The 18,636-nt window shown below is 46.0% G+C and overlaps 1 protein-coding gene across 1 annotated transcript in view; it reads left to right on the forward strand.

Annotated features, from left to right (window-relative positions):
• The window catches only part of LOC306924350 (FH1/FH2 domain-containing protein 3-like), a 95,194-nt gene that overhangs the window by 62,120 nt on the left and 14,438 nt on the right, over positions 1 to 18,636 (forward strand). The window contains exons 8-17 of the mRNA XM_079502844.1: positions 1,427 to 1,555; positions 2,324 to 2,458; positions 4,066 to 4,116; positions 5,045 to 5,253; positions 7,482 to 7,861; positions 8,200 to 8,370; positions 8,765 to 8,900; positions 9,352 to 9,635; positions 9,819 to 10,490; positions 17,275 to 17,433. Coding sequence (XP_079358970.1) covers positions 1,427 to 1,555; positions 2,324 to 2,458; positions 4,066 to 4,116; positions 5,045 to 5,253; positions 7,482 to 7,861; positions 8,200 to 8,370; positions 8,765 to 8,900; positions 9,352 to 9,635; positions 9,819 to 10,490; positions 17,275 to 17,433 — 2,326 coding nt within the window. The remainder of the gene's footprint in view (positions 1 to 1,426; positions 1,556 to 2,323; positions 2,459 to 4,065; positions 4,117 to 5,044; positions 5,254 to 7,481; positions 7,862 to 8,199; positions 8,371 to 8,764; positions 8,901 to 9,351; positions 9,636 to 9,818; positions 10,491 to 17,274; positions 17,434 to 18,636) is intronic.

Below are 18,636 nucleotides of genomic sequence, written 5' to 3' on the forward strand. Positions count from 1 at the left end.
CTGTCTGTCTCTCTCTTTCTCTCTCTTGGTTTCCTCACTGTGCTGTCTCTCTGCAGTCACGCAGCTGTCTCACATACAACTTACACTACAGCTAGAAAGCCCTGCTGGGCTGAAAGGTAAGAGCAGTATACTGAAGGACCAGCAGCACAGCCTGTTTATTTTTTAATCTTCTTTCCTGTTTTATTTCCTCAAAGACAGGGTCACCACAACAATGTCATATTTTATTTTTATTGGGGTTTTTTTTTCCATACAAAATTAATACATGAACCAAACGGAAAAGATTTATTTCTTTTTTGAATGGATTTTTTTTTTCCTAAATTCTAAATGTCTATATTTTCAAATATAGCAAAAAATAGCAGATCTAACTCAAAATGCGTCACAATAATGTGACCGGTTGTGATTTTGTAGATTAGCAATTTTCACTATATTGAAATAGTCTTGGCTTGAAATAGTGATTCATTCATTCATTGAATACTTACTAGAGTACTTACTAGTTGTAAAAAAACACGAGGTAACAGACATTAAAGCTAAAAGGATAACACAAACAAAGTTCTGGGGACTTGTTTCCATTGTGGGCCTATTAGTGTTTTCGTATAAGTTTTGTTCCTGGGGAGACTAGACACCAATTTCTCTTTTGAGTCTCCAGCTGAAAATGTTTGGGGACGCCCATGATTCAGAGGCAATGCATCATGGGTTCCTGATGCGTTCCATGAAAGCTCTGAATCAGATGTCAGCTGTTGGCCGTGGCGGAATATGCATGGTTTGATGTCTCATTCAACATCGCCATTTGTTGCTGTCGGCCAGAAACCTCATATCTCCACATTTGACACATTTTAATAAATTAATGCCCTACTTGATCATACTACAGCGTCACATAAAAGTATAAAAAACCGACCCATTTTGAGCTTGTATTCTTTGCTATTTTTGACTTTTAATCCTGAAAAGTAACAGTTTTGGACGTAATGAGGTTTCCGGCCGACACTTATAAAAACACACTGTGAAGAAAAGGTCAACATTTTTGAATGATTGCCTTGTCGAATCCCTGCCGTGCCCTGCTGTTTGCATGGCCGCAGCATCGTCCATTAGCTCCACAGTCGCTGACAGATGCCGACAGCGATGCTGAGCATGTCACCGTCACAGGGACCACCCAGCCAGGGTGCTTGGCATGGTTTTACCTGGCAGGGTTGTTATTTATTACTGAAGGGGGGACAAAGTCTCCAAAATGCTACAGAATGACGCACCAAGGTCATTCACAAGAGTTAGTTCTCTCCTCTGGCTTGAAGGCCCACTCTATTCGGTCATTGGTTAACCACAAGAACACATGGATGTTCCCTGGTTTGACAAAACTAAAAACAGACTATCAGGAGAAAACTAAAGCTTTTAGGTTTTTTGTTTTTATTTTTATTTGTTTCCTTTCCTTTAATAGAATCAGTGGCAGTGGCTCCCCATACCCAGGCAGGCACCTGGGTATGTCCAGTAGCAGTGCTCCCACCACGCCCATCCATCATCGCTTTGCCACTTCACCTGCTCCCACGCAAGAAGCCAAGCCCGACAGGTTAGCTTGCGGAAGATCTTTTGGTCATTTTAAGACATTCAGCTTCATTTGATCGGTGCAGCTGAGGCAGACGGGAAGTGTGGTTGACAAGATGAAACACACGTCCTGAGCCAAGTATGAACCCAGGACGTCAATGTTACGCACTCTGCGTATAACTGCATTATACTATAAAATACTAAAAAAAGTAGCCGATATAGCCGTGGTGAATCCGGCTTTGGCGAGCGTCTAGTCGTCTTCTAACGCAACACAATTGGCCCGTGTTCGGGTGAGGGCATCCGGGCGGGGAGGCTGATAATTGTCGTTGCGCGTATCCGTATTCCTACGGGCTGGAGCGACACCTGTCAGCAAGGAGTGTTGGGCGAGAGGAGTAGGACGAAGGCTCTATGCTCTCCTGGTGGGGGCTCCTCACTGGCAGGTGAGTCAGTAGGATACAACAGAATTGACAACACTGAAATGTTTGCGGGGAGGAATTAATTGGCATAACAACTAAATTGTGGAGACAAAATAAGAATAATTAAACATCTGCTGAGCCAAGTATGAATCCAAAATGTCAACATTTCGTGCTCAGCGAATTATGTTATGTTATGCTGCACAAATTAAATTAAACAAAAATAGCTCGGTATAGAAGTTAGAATGATGGAACATCCCGGGTTCAAACGTGTGTTATCACAACCCCTGTCCTTTTCCTTTCCTGTCAAAGCAAACAAACGTTGAATTGGAGAAAAAAACAAACACTGACGGGTTTGTTTTGTCTCCTGTGGGGAGCAGACCTTCTCTAGGAGGTCTGCTCACCTCCTCCTACAGACAGCACCAGGAGTCGCTCGCCGCCGAGAGAGAGAGGAGGCGCTCGGAGAGAGAGGAGCGGCTGCAGAGGATAGAGAGGGAAGAAAGGAACCGCTTCAAGTAAGTCCAAACGCTCCCGACGTCCAAATGTTGTCAATCATCTGTATTTTGTTGCTTCTGTTCCCGCTGAGCGAGGAACCAGGAGTAGTGATGATTCCATTCACTGATGGTGGAACAGGTTTTAAAACTTAAAACATATAGGCTACAATCATCTAGCCTGGCGCAGCCACACTTCACCCACCCTATTGCATATGCATGTCCTTCGTAGCCCAGCGCAGTGGTATATTAGTATCGCAATGCAAGGCTAACAATCATCAGCGCTGGAAGGGGGGTGCGGAGGGTGCGCCAGCACCCCCTGCTGGTGGAGAGGAGAATATTTTGACATGTCTATCAGAGCGTGCAGATTGCACAGCGTGAGTTGACAGATATACACAAGACGAGACGAGACGCTAAACGTATTGTAGTTTTACTTTCACCTGCACCAAGTGGTTTAAAGAAATCTAACCCAAACAACAACACAATAAGAGTCACATACTGTTATTATGATTAACTCTGTTACTCGGATGAGGAGGAGGAGGTGGAAATAACAACACAACGACAACTAATAGTAAGTATAACAGGTGTGTGTGTGTTAGAGATGTTTGTCGAGTGTTTGTGTTGGAACGCTCAGTGCGGCCGCACAGTTCATATACAGCTTCTTCCAGAGAGAGATCATGGAGAGTGGAGACACTACACTGCTGTGTGCGATACGAGTCTCTCTCTCTCTCTCTCTCTCTCTCTCTCTCTCTCTCTCGTACATGATGCTGCGGTGCTAGGTCCTAAATAAGTCATTATTAGGCCAATTATACCCGAATAAGACCCGGAATTTCGCGGGGCCTCGCTACGCTCGACCGCAATTTCCCTCCCACCCTTCAGCCCCCTCTGGTATAAATACCTTCCAGCACCCCTGGCTACAATTTGATGATGTGTCATTTCGCGCCACGCTTCGAGCTTGTGGATTTGCCACTTTTGATGTTTTTATTGCGTGGCGCTGTGGTATGATCAAGGCGGACATTCATTTACGAAAAAACTGAAAGACCATGTGCTTCACAACATGGCCATACATGGCATGAACATCTATTTAATGAACTTTCCCCAAATTACATACTGTACCTTACATTGTTTGAGTGGTGCTAGCCACTCCTATAGACAGCTATGTGTGTCCCTGTGTCGGTGTGTCCCTCCAAATACGGAAATAGCGTTTGTTAACCACCAAGTGTCACTGTTGTAGTTGCACAGCCTAACGCGCACGCACGCACGCACGCACGCACGCACGCACGCACGCACGCACAAGTACAGTACAGCACCACTCAGTTCAGACAGGTCTGATTTTTAATATAGTGGCAGAATGGGTTTGAGTTTGATTATGAGACCTACGTACAAAAAGCACTGAAGCAACAAAGCAACAAAGCACAGAAGCAACAAAGCACTGAAGCAACAAAGCAACAAAGCAACAAAGCAACAAAGCACTGAAGCAACAGACACATGTGATAGACAGCATTTGGACTTCTATCATGATTGCAACCAGAGAACCCTAAAGTTCAAGATCACTTTTAATTCTCTCTCTCTCTCTCTCTCTCTCTCTCTCTCTCTCTCTCTCTCTCTCTCTCTCTCTCTCTCTCTCTCAGTCGGGACTATGTGGACAAGAGGGAAGAGAACCGCCACGCCAGAGAAGAGAGGTGAGACTGCTTTAATCTCCAACGTGGGGGGTGGGGTGGCGGGTTCAGAGCAGTGTTGCAACAGTGAACACTGAAGCCCATAAAACCTTATAGAGGTTAGTAAATGCTTTGATATGGTATTTCTAAATGGGTAGCAGATGTGTGGGTGCGCTGCAGCACCCAATGCAGCCTGAGGGGAGAGTTCTAGGTGTCTGGGCCCCTGCAGGCCTGCTGGGCATTAAGACATCCCCATCACCACAAAGAGGTGTGGAATTGCATTTTGGGATGGATCCGGTCCCAGATAACGAGGGCTCGTGTACTTGAACGTGTGTGTGTGTGTGTGTGTGTGTGTGTGTGTGTGTGTGTGTGTGTGTGTGTGTGTGTGTGTGTGTGCGTGTGCGTGTGTGTGTGTGTGTGTGCGTGTGTGTGTGTGTGTGTCTCGCGCGGCCACCCAAACATCACAGACAATGGTCTTCAAGCCTTTAAACGCAGAGTTCATAGACATCTCCTGACCACCCACTGCAGTGAACCGTTTGATTGGCCAATGGATATGTATCTTTTTTATCTTACTTGGCTATTGTTCACAATTAGTCATGGCAGGATTTCAGAAAATGTGCTTATTTAAAGTGCTGAAGGCAAATCGTGTTAATTTATGGCATACATGTTTCCTAGGGGTATTAAGGTCTGCTGGATCCAAATCTGCTGTATGCCAAGCTCAAAAATGTCCGCTAAGCCCTCAAAATGGACCATTTAAAGATGGCGGCCACCACTATGCTGAAACATAATAAAACGCCTACATTTTTGACTATAGGTCTGCTAATATTTCCCTCTACATCAAATCTCTTTGCCAAAAGAGATTTGATATTTTCTCTGAATGCTCGCCCTCAGATTGGGGAGCGCTATAGGGTTCAAACTAAAGATGTCCTCCTTTGCCTTTCTCCTGCCGCAGGTACAAGACGGTGGAGAGGCTGGCCGGGGAGGAGTTTGACAGGGAGGCGCGCGGCTGCAGAGCCCCCGCCACCACCAGGGGCCGCACGGAGATCACCCTGTGTCTGAGCCCCACCCCTTCTTCCAGTCGCTCCGCCTCCCGCTGCACCACGCCCTCCTCTGTGCTCTCGCAGGAGGACGCGGTCGCCACACCCCCGCCACAGACGTCAGGTACACATTTACAATTTTCAATTTAGCCACCTAGCAGACGCGCTCAATCCAGAGCGATTTACGGTAAGCGAGGTAAACACGAGGTCATGCTTCTAATGCATGGAAGTAGTGGTCTAGGAACCTGCCATCGGTCTAAACAGTATAATATCGAAACATAAATCATATGTACATTGAAACTATAATGCCAGGTCAACGAATGAACCTGCCATCTGTCTACATAACATGCTATCTAAATTCCATTTTAACCTTTGCATATAAGCCTGCAAGGTCGTCAAGGCTATGGCAAATGCTACGGGATAAAGTGGAGTCTGACGTGAACACTGTTACTGTTTTATAGTAAAATAATCAAATCTGTAGATTGTGTTAGTCTTTCTTTTCAAATCCCAAAAGGTTGGTGTGGTGCCATTCTTTGTGACCTTGTAGATCAGCAATCTTTTTTCACTATACCATTGTACAACAAAGTTTAATTTCTCTACTCTTAAAGTGAGAAAACGGGCAACAAAAAACCAGACCCATACGTTTTTTATTTATTTTTTACAATGTCAGACACATATTAACACGCCAGATTTTACTGTGTGCTGTTTTTCGTTAATGAAAAATTGGTCCTCTCTCCATTTTGGAACATGGAGCAGCTAATAGCGTTAGCCATACATTGCAACATTCCAGATGCACACATGGGTGGGTGGGTGGGTTGGGTTGGGGGAGTTTTGGCCCGCGGAGCTGGAACTCCTGGCCAGTACTGCTGACAATATTGGCAACGAGCGTCTCTTAATGTCCACCTGTCATAGGCGCTGGGTCGGGTATTAGCACTTGGCGGGTTATTCTCTGCATTCAAATTAGAATCAGCTGGATGTTTGCTGGCAAAGGAAAGCACTCGTTGGGGGAAAAAACTGCTTGACTTTTAAAATCGGTGTAAAAAATATTTGAGAAGCAAAGCTGCTCTAGGAAAAAGTGGAACAAAAATGATTGAGTGTTTAGGCCTGTGTTGGCTTTCATACTTATGTTGATTGCATAGCGTTTGGTGTTTTGCAATCCCTATGAATGATTTGCATGTGTTTATGTATGTAGTGTAGTGTAATGTACTTACATTCCTGTTCTACAAGCAGAGCAGCTGGTGTTTGTGTAGCTGACCGTTTTATCTTCCATATCTTTCAATATTGTGGTTTACACAAATAAAGCGATTACTTTGATGGCCACCTACTTCAGTTTAATTTAATAGGAAATGGTTACTTTATACAAATCTGATCGTGTATATCAAGCCATTTCTCAACTCTTAACACTACGGCTTAACACGCACGTTTGGGTCATAAATCACAGTATACTTGTGTGGTGTTTTCTAGAAATAAATGACTCCCGTTGGTCCGATTTGACACATTTATTTTATCACCTTCATTAAGAATAGCGGTCAATGTCGCTGGATGCTGTTTGGATTGGAAACAACAAAGTTTCTGAGGGTCCATCGCTTGGGTTCTCAACCAGTGGTCCATGGACCATTAACCACTTAAACCCCAGCATCCATATTGTGGGGAACGCTTTTGCAGAAAATAGCCGAACGACAACCTCACAACGCGTGATGATTTTAAGGGCTTTATATACATTGCAGTGTCATGCACAAAAATAACTGATCTACAAGCCCCGTCCCACTTGGACAGTAGTGATCGTCCAGATAAATATCACACATGTTGGAAAACGATCAGGATGGCCCGGATCGTTTATGAGCAAATCAGAATCTGATTGTTGGGAATGATGTTTCTGAAAGCAAATAATCCCTGATTATCTTGTAGTAGTGTAAGCCCACTTTAAGTGATGAATCCGATTTCAAGTTCATCCATGATAAATATTAATATACATAAAATTGAAATGACTGTTATGCCATTATGTACTAAATATACTGCGGGGAGGTGGTCCTTGAGCATTGTTTGGATACTCTGGACCACTTTGTCTCTGTCGGGTCGGGATGAAACCTCATATGTCCAAAAACGATTCAAATCCAAAAAGTACAAAAAGTAACTGATCTACAAGCTCAAAACGCATGCCGCATTTCAAACTTGTAGATGTGCATTAAGACAGCATTAATGATATTATGCCTAGTGGTTCAGAGCTATAAAAAGAGAAGGTTGAGAACGGCTGTTCTGTTGGACAGTGATGAATCAAAGCCAGCGCAGAGGGGGAACATTCCCCCCGCGGTCTCATTTGACTCGTTGCCTGTTACGGTTCTGCTTTTCCAGGAACGGAGCGCCTCGTCTCGGAACCAAACCTTGACCTGCCGTCTAGAAGCAGGAGCACGGCAGCAGCAGGAGCCTTGGCCTCGGGGGTCCGTGCCTGTGAGCCTCCTCCTCCCCCCACGCCTCTTGCCGGGCCAGAGGAGGAGGAGCGGCGGACGGAAGCAGAGGAGGTCGCAGGCGAGACGCAGACGACGACGACGACGAAGGCCGAGGCGCAGAGGGGAAGCAGACGGACGGAGCTAGTGGCGCGTGACAGGCACACGGAAGTGAAGCTAGGAAGGAACCAGGAGGTCGAGCAGGAGAAGGAGGAGACGATGGCGAACAGAAGGAGGCCGTCGGGGATGGAGGTGGCGGCGATGGGACTGGTGGAGGAGGTGGTGGAGGTAATACTAATAATTATTATTATTATAAACTTTATTTATATAGCACCTTTCATGACATGAATGCAGCGCAAAGTGCTTTACAGAGCAATAAAGACAAAAGAAAAGCTAAAACATGAAATAACATTCAAATAATAGCAAAGAAAAAAAAAACATAAAACATCATTAAAGCGAAAGCGAATCAGGCCAAACAGTGAGTACATGAATAACAACACAGAGATTTAAAAACTCAACTAAAAGCAAGAGTGAAGAAATAGGTCTTGAGCCGTTTATTCCAAGCCGTCGGTCCGTTTAAGCAGAAAGCTGCTTCACCGTGTTTTTATTTTATTTACTTTCTTTAGGTAGTGGAGGTGGTGGAGGTGATCGAGGAGGTGGTGACGGTTATAGCAGGGTCGGAAGAAGAGGGAGAGGAGGTGGAGATGGTGGAGCTGGAGGAGGAGGAGGAGGAAGAGGAGGAGCAGCCGATGGAGGAGAGCGTGCTCCTCAGTGAGAAGGAGCGCCAGAACGAGGAGGTGAACGTGGGGAATGGGACGATATGAAGATTACATGTCACAATTATTGTGGCGAAAAATAATTGTGATTCGTGATATCGCGATAATGAAATTGTGCTTAAACTCTTAAAACATTATGGGCAAGGACGTTTGCCAAAAATAGCAGATCTACAATGCGTTGCGATTGTAAGCTTGTAGAACTGCTATTTTGGCAAAGACATTTGGTATAGAGTGTGAAGAAAAGACTGTATTAAGTATATTATTTACAGACCCGTTTTACCAATTACTTATACAGGGTTTAAGTGGTATCGGATAATGCAGCTCGGCAAAGGTGAATTGATCCCAGACAGTGTATGACGGACACAGGTTTCTATCACAATAAACGTTAATAACGACTATGGTCCCGTCCCTATAGGTGAACGAGAAGGACAACTGCTCGGCGTCCAGCATCTCCTCGGCCAGCAGCACCCTGGAGAGGGAGGAGCGAGAGGACAAGCTGACCAATGAGAGGGAGGCGCGAGAGGACAAACCGACCAATGACATTGAAGCAGGTGGGAACCGCGCTTTACTTGTTGTTTGTCTTCCCTGAAAGTCATTACATATCCAATGTTAAATACTGCCTACTTTCTGAGAACAGAATAACGTTGCTGTCAGGCAGAAACCTCTTATCTCCTTATTTTAACTTTTTTGTGTTGTTTTTCCATAAATTAACGCTCTCGGCCCTACTTGATCAAGCATCAACATATACTGTACTGTATCTTATATAGGCCTATATTTTATATCTTATCTCAGGCACCATGTAAATATGTAGATATATTTTGTTTCCCCTATCCCCTTGCCCACCATCTTCTTCGAAAAGCTTCAAGCTTGATTTTGAAAAATCCCATTGGGGGCGCTGGGGAGGCAGACAGAGGCTATGACTATTTGTGGTTCCTTGGCATGATAAATATTTCTGTTTCCCTGTGGTTCAAATTCAACCTTTTTGTCCCCTTTAATCGACAGGTCAGTGGACGCAGTGCACGAAAGACGCGGAGGACGCCAACGGCACGATCGTGAACAACAAGCGCTTCATGCTGGACATGCTGTACGCCCAGAAGGCCTCCTCCTCCTCCGGCGGCGAGGACGGGGAAGGAAAGCTGGCCGAGTCGGAGAGAGAGAAGAAATGCACAGAGGAGGAGGACGGCGGCGAGAGGAAGGAGACGACGGAGGTCACCAGCCTGGCCAGCAGGATCTGCACGCTGGAGGCCCACCGGCAGGCCCGGGAGGACAGTGTCAAGAAGATGGAGGTGGGAGTCGGGGACAGTGGTGGAAAATAGTACTCGATTGTTTTACTCAAGTGAAAGTATCAATACTTCAATGTAGAACTTGCAAGTAAAAGTCTGGAATTCAAAATGTACTTGAGTAAAAAGTGCTTCGTTTTTCCATCGCGATAAACGACGATAAATAACGCTTAAATCGTACCTACACAGGTGGGGCACCTGGACAACCAGGGCAACGTGCGGGCGGTGGCTGAGAAGTTCGGACACCTGGTGAAGGGCCTGACGTCGCCGCCGGAGTTCGAGCCTAACTGCTCCCCCAAAGAGCAGCAGCAGCAGCAGCCTCAGCCCCGCGCCTTGTCACCCCTGCCGCCCAAGAAGGAGTCGGACCACATCTGGGACCAGCTGCTGGCGGCGCCGCGCGAGCTGCGCATCAAGGAGATGGACTTCACCGACCTGGGCGAGGAGGACGACCGTGACATCCTGGACATGGACAGCGTGATGCTGCTGGGCTCCGGCCAGCAGCATCAGCAGCTGCCGCCGCCCCCTCCCCTCCCCCCGCTCCCGTCCCTCTTGTTTGGGGGAGGGTGCCCGCCGCCGCCCCCCGCCATGCCGCCGCCCCCTCCGTTCATGCCGCCGCCGTCCCCCCAGCTGAGCCGAGGGGTCGGGGGAGGGGAGGGCTCCTCCTCGCCGCTCTTCCAGAAGAAGAAGAAGACCATCCGTCTGTTCTGGAACGAGGTGCGGCCGCTGGACTGGCAGTGCAAGAGCAGCGCCCCGCGGCGCTGCAAGGAGTCCCTGTGGTCGCGGCTGGAGCCGGTCAAGCTGGACACGTCCAAGCTGGAGCAGCTCTTTGAGTCCAAGTCCAAGGAGCTGCCCGTCACCAAGGTACAGCACACACAGATTCAAAGCTCACACTCTCTGTCAGACTCGGTCAACGACTGATGACTTTGGATTCCATAGATGTCAGAATGTCGTTGCTGTTGGGCAGAAACCTCTTATCTCTCCATATTCTGCACTTTTTGTAAATCAACGCCCTACTTGATCACACTGCAGCGTCACACGAAAGCACCAAAGTAGCAGATCCGCAAGCTTACAAATGGCAGATTTGAAACAAAACTGTTTTAGTCGTGAGATTTTATTTAGCTTTATAATCCATGGGTACATCTGCACACTATTCACTTCAGAAAAAAAGACAGGAACCCCCCCCCAAAAAAACCCTCAATAGTTCCTGCCGTGCGTTATTCTATTTTATATAACACGTGCAGCCGTGTAGCCAGAGATGTGTGTGTACGCGTGCATGTGCGTGCGCGTGCACTGGTCTCTGTGAGAGTAGTGCGCTGCAGAGCCGAGCACACACACCAGGCCCTGTCACCTCTCCTCTCACCCAGCAGAGGAATGCAGGCCATGTGAAAAACATTGCTGCAGATGCATGCATGCAGCTCCACTGCAGTGTGAGGATGGATACAGGCCATGTGAAACACATTGTTGCTGCTCCTAGATCAGTCCTTCCTTCTCAACCAGTGGTCCGGGGACCACCAGTGGTCCTTGAGGGGGTTCCAGGTGGTCCCCAGCGAAATAATGGAGTGTTGGTAACCAAATGGCCCCTTTAACTCTTGAGAGTGTAAAATGGAACCAAATGGACCCTTATCGATCTTTAACTCTTGAGAGTTCAATTATTGTTAAACATCTGCATTACTTACCGTAATTTATAAGAAGTCTACATAATTAGTGAATGTAGAATAATTGTTATTTTGATCAACGTTTGCCTGTTATCTCTCCTAATGGTACCACATCGATATAGAGGGTATGCGCGTGACATCATCATCAAACCAGGAAGTTATGCAGGAACGCCTACTGAGTGGCAAAAAACTACTTTCTGGCCTTGACAGCCCATACATCCACACAGAAAAGTCATATCTGATTGCATTAAACAACATTAAACAATGTTAAACTCGCTTTGCCTGTTGCTTTGCCACTCGATTTGCCACTCGATTTGATTGATTGATTGATTGAAGAATTTATTAACAGTTTGCAGAATTACAGTACATTTCAAGCACAAACTCAATACAAAGGCTGTTAACTGTGAGTGGACGACCCAATTAAGCATTACACTTGTTTCCAACAGGGTCCACCATGTTCAAATCATCAAAACATTTAGAGACGTACAAATAGACACTTCTATAGACAGAACAGGAATTCATCAAAAAGGAGGTAAAAAGGGAAAAGAAATATATACAGTGGGGGGCGGGGGGGGGGGGGATTCAGATTTTACGGGGGCCAGTTTCGAATTGCAGCCATCCGTAGGTGCCCTTTGAGAGCGGTTTTGAAGGAGTCAAGGGATTCGCATGTCTTAATGACAGTTGGTAGGGCGTTCCACATTTTGGTGGCATAGGAGCGAAAAGAATTTAGTCCCTTGTTTGTGCCGAATCTGGGTTGTACATGGTTCGTTGCACTCCCTCTGGTGTTGTGGGTGTGGACTTCGTTAACATTAAGGAAGTATCTAGACAGGTACATGGGTATCTTGGTGGTGTATCGAATCTTGTGGACCAGACCCATTGCAAGTTGCTGTACTCTGTCGTCGACCCTAAGCCATTCCAGCCTGTCGAAGTGGGCAGGGGTGAGGTGGGTTCGGGGGGCTAGATCAAGTAGGAGCCTGACCAGTTTGTTTTGGGAAGTCTGGAGCCTGGTTTTAAGGGCCTTTGAGGTGCTGTGGTACCAGGAGGTGCATGCATAGTCAAAGAAACCCTGTACAAGGGCTCCTGTTAAGGTCTTCAAGGTTTTTTTGTTGACCAGTGAGGAGATCCTGTAGAGGAATCTTGTTCTATGGTTGACTTTTTTGATTACGTTGGTGGCCATTTTATCACCGGAAAGATTAGCCTCCAGGATGGAACCTAGGTAGGTAATTTCATCTTTACGTGTGATAACATTGTCACCCACTCTAACCAAGAAGCCATTTGCCTTGCTGAGATTACTAATAGAGCCAAAGAGAATGGATTCAGTTTTTCCCAGGTGTAAAGATAGTTTGTTATCAGCGAGCCAGGTGCAGATTCTACCGAGTTCAGAGCTGAGGGCATTTTCAACCTGCAGTTTGTCCCTGTCCGAGACCAGCAGTGCTGAGTCATCTGCGAACAGGAACAAGTTGCAGTCACAGGCTGAAGTCATGTCGTTTACATATATTAGGAACAGTAGAGGCCCTAGTATGCTTCCTTGTGGAACGCCACAGCTCACTGGGAGGGGGGGGGACAGTGTTCCGTTCACTTCCACCATCTGTTCTCTCCCCTCCAGGTAGGATTGCATCCAGCTCACTGATGTGCTATCGAAACCAATTGCTTTTAGCTTGTTAACCAGTATGTAGTGGTTCACGGTGTCAAAAGCCTTTTGGAGGTCCAGCATGACCATGCCGCAGTATTTGCCAGCGTCCACCTCTTGTTTGATGTGGTCGCTTAAATAGAGAAGGCATGTGTCAGTGGAGTGGGATGTTCTGAAGCCAGATTGGAACTCGTACAATAATTTGTTAGTGGCAAGATACTTTTCAACCTGTTCATAGACTATTTTTTCCATCACTTTCGAGATGGAACTAAGAATAGAAATAGGGCGGTAGTTGCCGGGGTCTAATTTACTCCCTTTCTTGTGCAAGGGGGTTACTTTGGCCAGTTTGAAATCTTGGGGGACCTGTCCCTGTTTGATGGAGAGGTTTACTATGTGGGTGATGATTGGAGCTATAGAGATGGCTGAGTCTCTGAGAAATTTGGAGGGAATGTTGTCATGGCCTGTGGCCTTGTGGGGTTGGAGGGCACTCAGTTTCTTAATTATCTCATCAGTTGTTACCATAACTAGTTTAAAATCGTCTTTGCAAACACCTAGGTTTTTGTAGAAGGTTGTAATGTGCTCTACACCAAAGAGCCCAGAGTGGGAGGGCAGTTTGTTAACCAGAGTTGTTGCTATGTTTGTAAAGAAGATATTCAAGTAGTTGGCCACATCAAGGTTGTCAGTGATGAGAGTGTTGTCAGATTTGATGTTTATGTTCGAAAATCTGGTTTTTAGTTTCTGACCATAGCTTAGTTGATTGTTTAGTAGCTTCCAGAGCTCATGAGGATTGTTTTTGTTTTCCTGAGCTTTATCATTAATGAAGTTACTTTTAGCTGATTTGGTCATGGCAGTTACACTGTTTCGTAGTTTGATTCGTTGTGTATTAAGGTTGTTCAAACGAGCTTGGCGAACACTGTCGAAGCGCTTGGCTAGCTTTGACTTGCATTTTAGAACTTCAGAGCATTTTTTGTCTCTGGCTTTCATTGCAGCCAGTATGTCCGAATTCATCCATGGTTCCGAGCGGGTTTTGCCCCTGGTGGTTCTCAAAGGAGCCATGTTGTTCAGTACTGATGTAAATTTGGTTTTGAAGCCAAGCCAAGCTTCTTCGACAAGTGTGCTTTTAAGCTCATCGGACCAATCCAGACTCTCCAATACTTGGTTAAAGACCTCACTAGAGTAGGTTTTGAGGTCCCTTGATATGAGGGATATGATATAAAATGATCACTAAGCCCACATACAATAACCCCTTTCTTGGAGATTCTGGATTTGTCCGAGGACAGAATGAGATCAATGACAGTTTGAGTAGAATCACACACTCTAGTGGGTTGGGTAATTAGCTGACTGACACTATGTAGATCACAGAACTTACTGAATGACTTAAACACAGGTGCTTCCTTACGTTGCATGTCTGTATTGTAGTCGCCAATCAGGATTTTCTCTACACATTCCTCCTCAGCTAAGCACCCCTCAAGTATATCATAGAACCCATGTTGGTCAGGCGGTCTGTAGACGGTGCCCACTAATACTGATTTAGCCTTTTTGAAAATTAATTCAACCCACACAGTTTCAATTTCATCATGCTGTAAGTCAGTACGAGTAACATATTCAGTGTCTTTGTGAATATACATACACACGCCGCCACCATGCCTGTTTCTGTCGTTTCTGATCAAAGAATAGTTCTCTATTTCAACTTCTGGGTCTTTGGTTGACTCATCAAGTTTGGTTTCAGAGAAGCTAATGATGTTCGCCTTACCGCATTGAAACATATGCCTGATTTCAGCCATTTTGGGACCAAGGCTGTTGATGTTCAGGTGAAAGATATGAAGTCCGTTGGCTCTGACTATGGTGCTTATTTCCTCCGTGGTGAAGTAGGGAAGCGGAGGGCCATTGTTGATGTCTGTAGAAGCCGCGGGTTGCCGTGGGGGGAGGGTGGGGGGTGCGTGGGGGTCGTCGTGGGGTGGCGGGAGTGGGGGATGGGGTCCCTCGTCCAGGTTTGTTGAGGGCTCTGGTGGGGCCGATTGAGCCATGGTGTCGACCGGAGAAACAGCAGAAATAGCAGGTAAAGTATCACGTTGTCCGTCTCCAGCCGCTTTGTCCCCCTTGGTTGGATGTGGAGACTCTTCATGCCTGTAGATGGTGGTGTTGTCCGTGTCTTTTGCCTCGACTGCCGCCGATGTAAGATCACTCCGTCCATTGTCTTGCCCAGTGGCTGAGGTGTGAATGGGGGAGGGCGGTGGAATGTGGGGGGTGGTGCCGTTGAACCTGGTAATGTCTGCAGCCAGATCCAACTCAATGGCGGCCGTGTTGATTGCCGACACCTCTAGGACCGCGGCTGGGGTGGAAATGGGGGAAGGTGGTGGTCCATTGTCCTCAGTAGCCCTGGGTTGACTGGAGGTGTGGGGGAGGGGGGGGTGTTCCTCGGTCTGCTCAGGTAGGCCTGTGTTGTGACGGTAGGCCACGTTGATCTCTGCCGCTGGGGCGCCTTCAGCGAACAAGACGGCTGCGGTGGTATATGGGGGTCCGCTGGCGTTGGCGCCCTGGAAGGCGTGGAAGCCGTGGCGCGTTGCGATGGAAACGGCCGATGTTTGCGGAAGCAACTGTTGCTGCAGAGCGAGCAGTCTCGCTTGAGATCGAGTGACCAGACCAGGATTGGAATGAATGTCTCCCGAAAGCAGCAGGCAAAGAATAATCACAGTTCTGCGATCCATTTTGCCAGTCGGGGGTTTGTTCTTGCCATTCACTTTAAGCTTGCGCATACTCTCTATTGTGGACAAAATCTTATCCAAGGAACGATAACAAAACATTTGGTATTTTGGGGTAGTTGGAACCAAAAAATACTTCTTCTTGCCCTGAAGTGGGTGGGAACCAAAGTGGGCGTGTCACTATTCAGGTTGGATGCAGATGTGATATGAACCATCATAAAATAAAGAACAGAACCAGTTCTAGAACCAAAGTTATTTTGGTGGAAAAGGGGCCAGAGAGAGACACAGACCCTCTATCTGCAATTATGTAGCTCATGTGACTCCAAGACACTTTTGACTTGGAGTCACTGTTTTGGGCATGTGATTAATACTGATTATGGACAAACATTTAAAAACGTTTTCCAAAATGTAAAATAATTGTCTCGATCACCACACACCGTGTCACGATTCGTTGAGAGCTTTTAAATGGGGCTTAAGTGGTTAAATAAAATAAAATGGTTAAAAAGTTATAGTTAAAGCTCTAATGAGTTGGACGTTCTGAAATACAAACTTTAATTAAATCAAAGTTTTTGTAACATACTGCACGACATATGGGTCTAAATATCACTGATGTGTGGTCTAGGACAAGTTAGGATGGATGTGGGACCTAAACCTGTGGCATGGCATGGGTCGAGGCTCTAGTGCCAAATCTAGTAGGTCCACCTTACTGTGGCAGATGCATGAGGAGTGATGGAATCCAGTGGAATTTCCAGCTGTGTTTTCATTCCCTCCGTCCGTACTTCACCGTTGTTTGATGTTTAATGCCGTTTTTTCCCCCTTCCCGCTATAATCTTCATACTTTGATCACTGTTCTGCCATTAGCTCCTCCAGTCAGTTGCGCAATTGAAGTTGTTAAAAAATATTTGCATAACCCATGAATGCAGCCATTCTCAAACCTTTTTTTCTCCTGTTTTTTTTTTTTTTTTTTTACATTCTCTGAAGTTCGCGGCACAATGTACTCAATGACCCCCACCTCCATCTAAGCTTGTTCTGGCCCTGGCTGGGACAATGTTTGTGAAAGCCTCCTCAAAATCTTCAGTTTTCATTTATCCATTTTATTTGTAACTCTCTAGAGAGTGTACTAATGGTCAGTAATGGACCCTTCTTCTGGGTCCATTTTGTACACTAAATTAAAGCCGCAGTCTACTCTAGACCAACATATGATATTTTGGAAATAACGCTTCCTACTTCCGGGCCTCGTCCGACTTCCTTCACAGGTGTTACCGATGATACTAATTAAGGCGCTGTTCCATAGTGTACAGTGGTTCTCAGAGTAGCTATTGAAAAATAGGAGATCTACAAGGCACAAATCTTTGAATATATTCTTTCAGAGCGAACGGTTTTAACTCAAATCTTTGCTTCTGAGGGGTTCCTGGTACTACATATTTTCAGATGGGGGTCGGCGGCCGATTACATATCATTTTTGGGGTCCTTGACATAAAATATTGAGCACCACGAAACATGAGGTATTTCAGAAAACTGTCAGAATTTAGAAGACATTTTCTAAATTTCGATGTCAGGCCTGTAATGGGAATTATAAAAATGGCCTAAATGTGACAGTGTGCTGTACGCTGGCTGGGTGATCTCTCTCTCACAGAACCTTTGTGTTCCGTCCACAGAAAGCGGCGGTGGACGGCAAGCGGCAGGAGATCATCGTGCTGGACTCCAAACGTAGCAACGCCATCAACATCGGCCTGACCGTCCTACCTCCACCACGCACCATCAAGACGGCCATCCTCAACTTCGATGAGTACGCTTTGAACAAGGAAGGCATAGAGGTGAGTAGAACTGCTCATAGACAATATATGTGGCTCTGTGATTGGGTCCCCACAGTACTCCCTTGGTGTATTTTTGTCACTGTATATTTCTGCCCAACAAAGCCAAACTACGGAAAGAAATGGCCGATATTGGGTTTAAAAGTGTTTCAACTGGTCAGCCAAATGGTCGTCAAATAAGTGATATTACGCTAATTGTCAATATGTTCTTGAGGTAACTGTGTTTATCCCCCTAATTTGACATTTGGGGGATAAACAAGTTGGTGTCCAAAAATGTAGTTACTGCACTTTGGTAGGGAAGTTTTGCACATACACCCAACAACATGCCATCTGCATAACATATTTGTGGTCAAGAAAGAAATATATAATATTTAATATAAAAAATCACACCCGTGTGAACTGAGTGGTGTAAGGTCTTATATAGACTGATCAGCTGTGGTCTGACGTAATGTCTGACGTAATGAAATCACACCCGTGTGAACTGGGTGACCATAGCAACTGTGCTCATTTTTTGAGCACAGACAGACAGACAGACAGACAAACAAAGCCAGTTGTAGGAGTGGTTTACACCACTCAAAAATGTATTGAGAAAAGGAGAGGTGGAGTCTGAAGAGGTGAGTTTTCAGACTACAGCACAATAACTGAATTCCACAGCTTGGAAGTCAGGAGAGAGACGAGTCTGGGACGTGTCACTCTTTGTGCACTATTAAACCAATTTTACCCAACCTTGCACCACCGTTTTCTGTCATATTGTTCAGTCCTCTCCACATTTATCCAAACGAGAGAAAGAGAGAGAGGGGAAAAAATGTCCTCCTCTCTGTATCTGTACAGTGGTGCTGACCCAGTGGTGCTGACCCAGTGGTGCTGACCCAGCAAACAACGCTTCCTACAACCAGCACTGGCTCCAAAACCAACATGGCTGCCTCGAACAGATATTTACTCAGCTCACCAAAATACACGTCTAATGCGGTTCACTCCACAAACGCGTCGATTAGTTGGTGTTGGCCGCATCGGTGGACGTGTCCTGTGGTGTTCCTAGTGGGATAGCTATAGGCCTTCTTGGCTGATATCATATAATTAATCAAAGAGGGCCATTAAGGATTAAACACTAAACACATATTTTGAATACTTCCAGGTCATTTTAAAAATACGGACAATGTACTGTAACCCTGTGGAGGAATGGTAGACCTGCAAAATAGTGATGAT

This window comes from Electrona antarctica (genome assembly GCF_951216825.1).
Source record: "Electrona antarctica genome assembly, chromosome: 6".
NCBI lineage: Eukaryota > Metazoa > Chordata > Actinopteri > Myctophiformes > Myctophidae > Electrona > Electrona antarctica.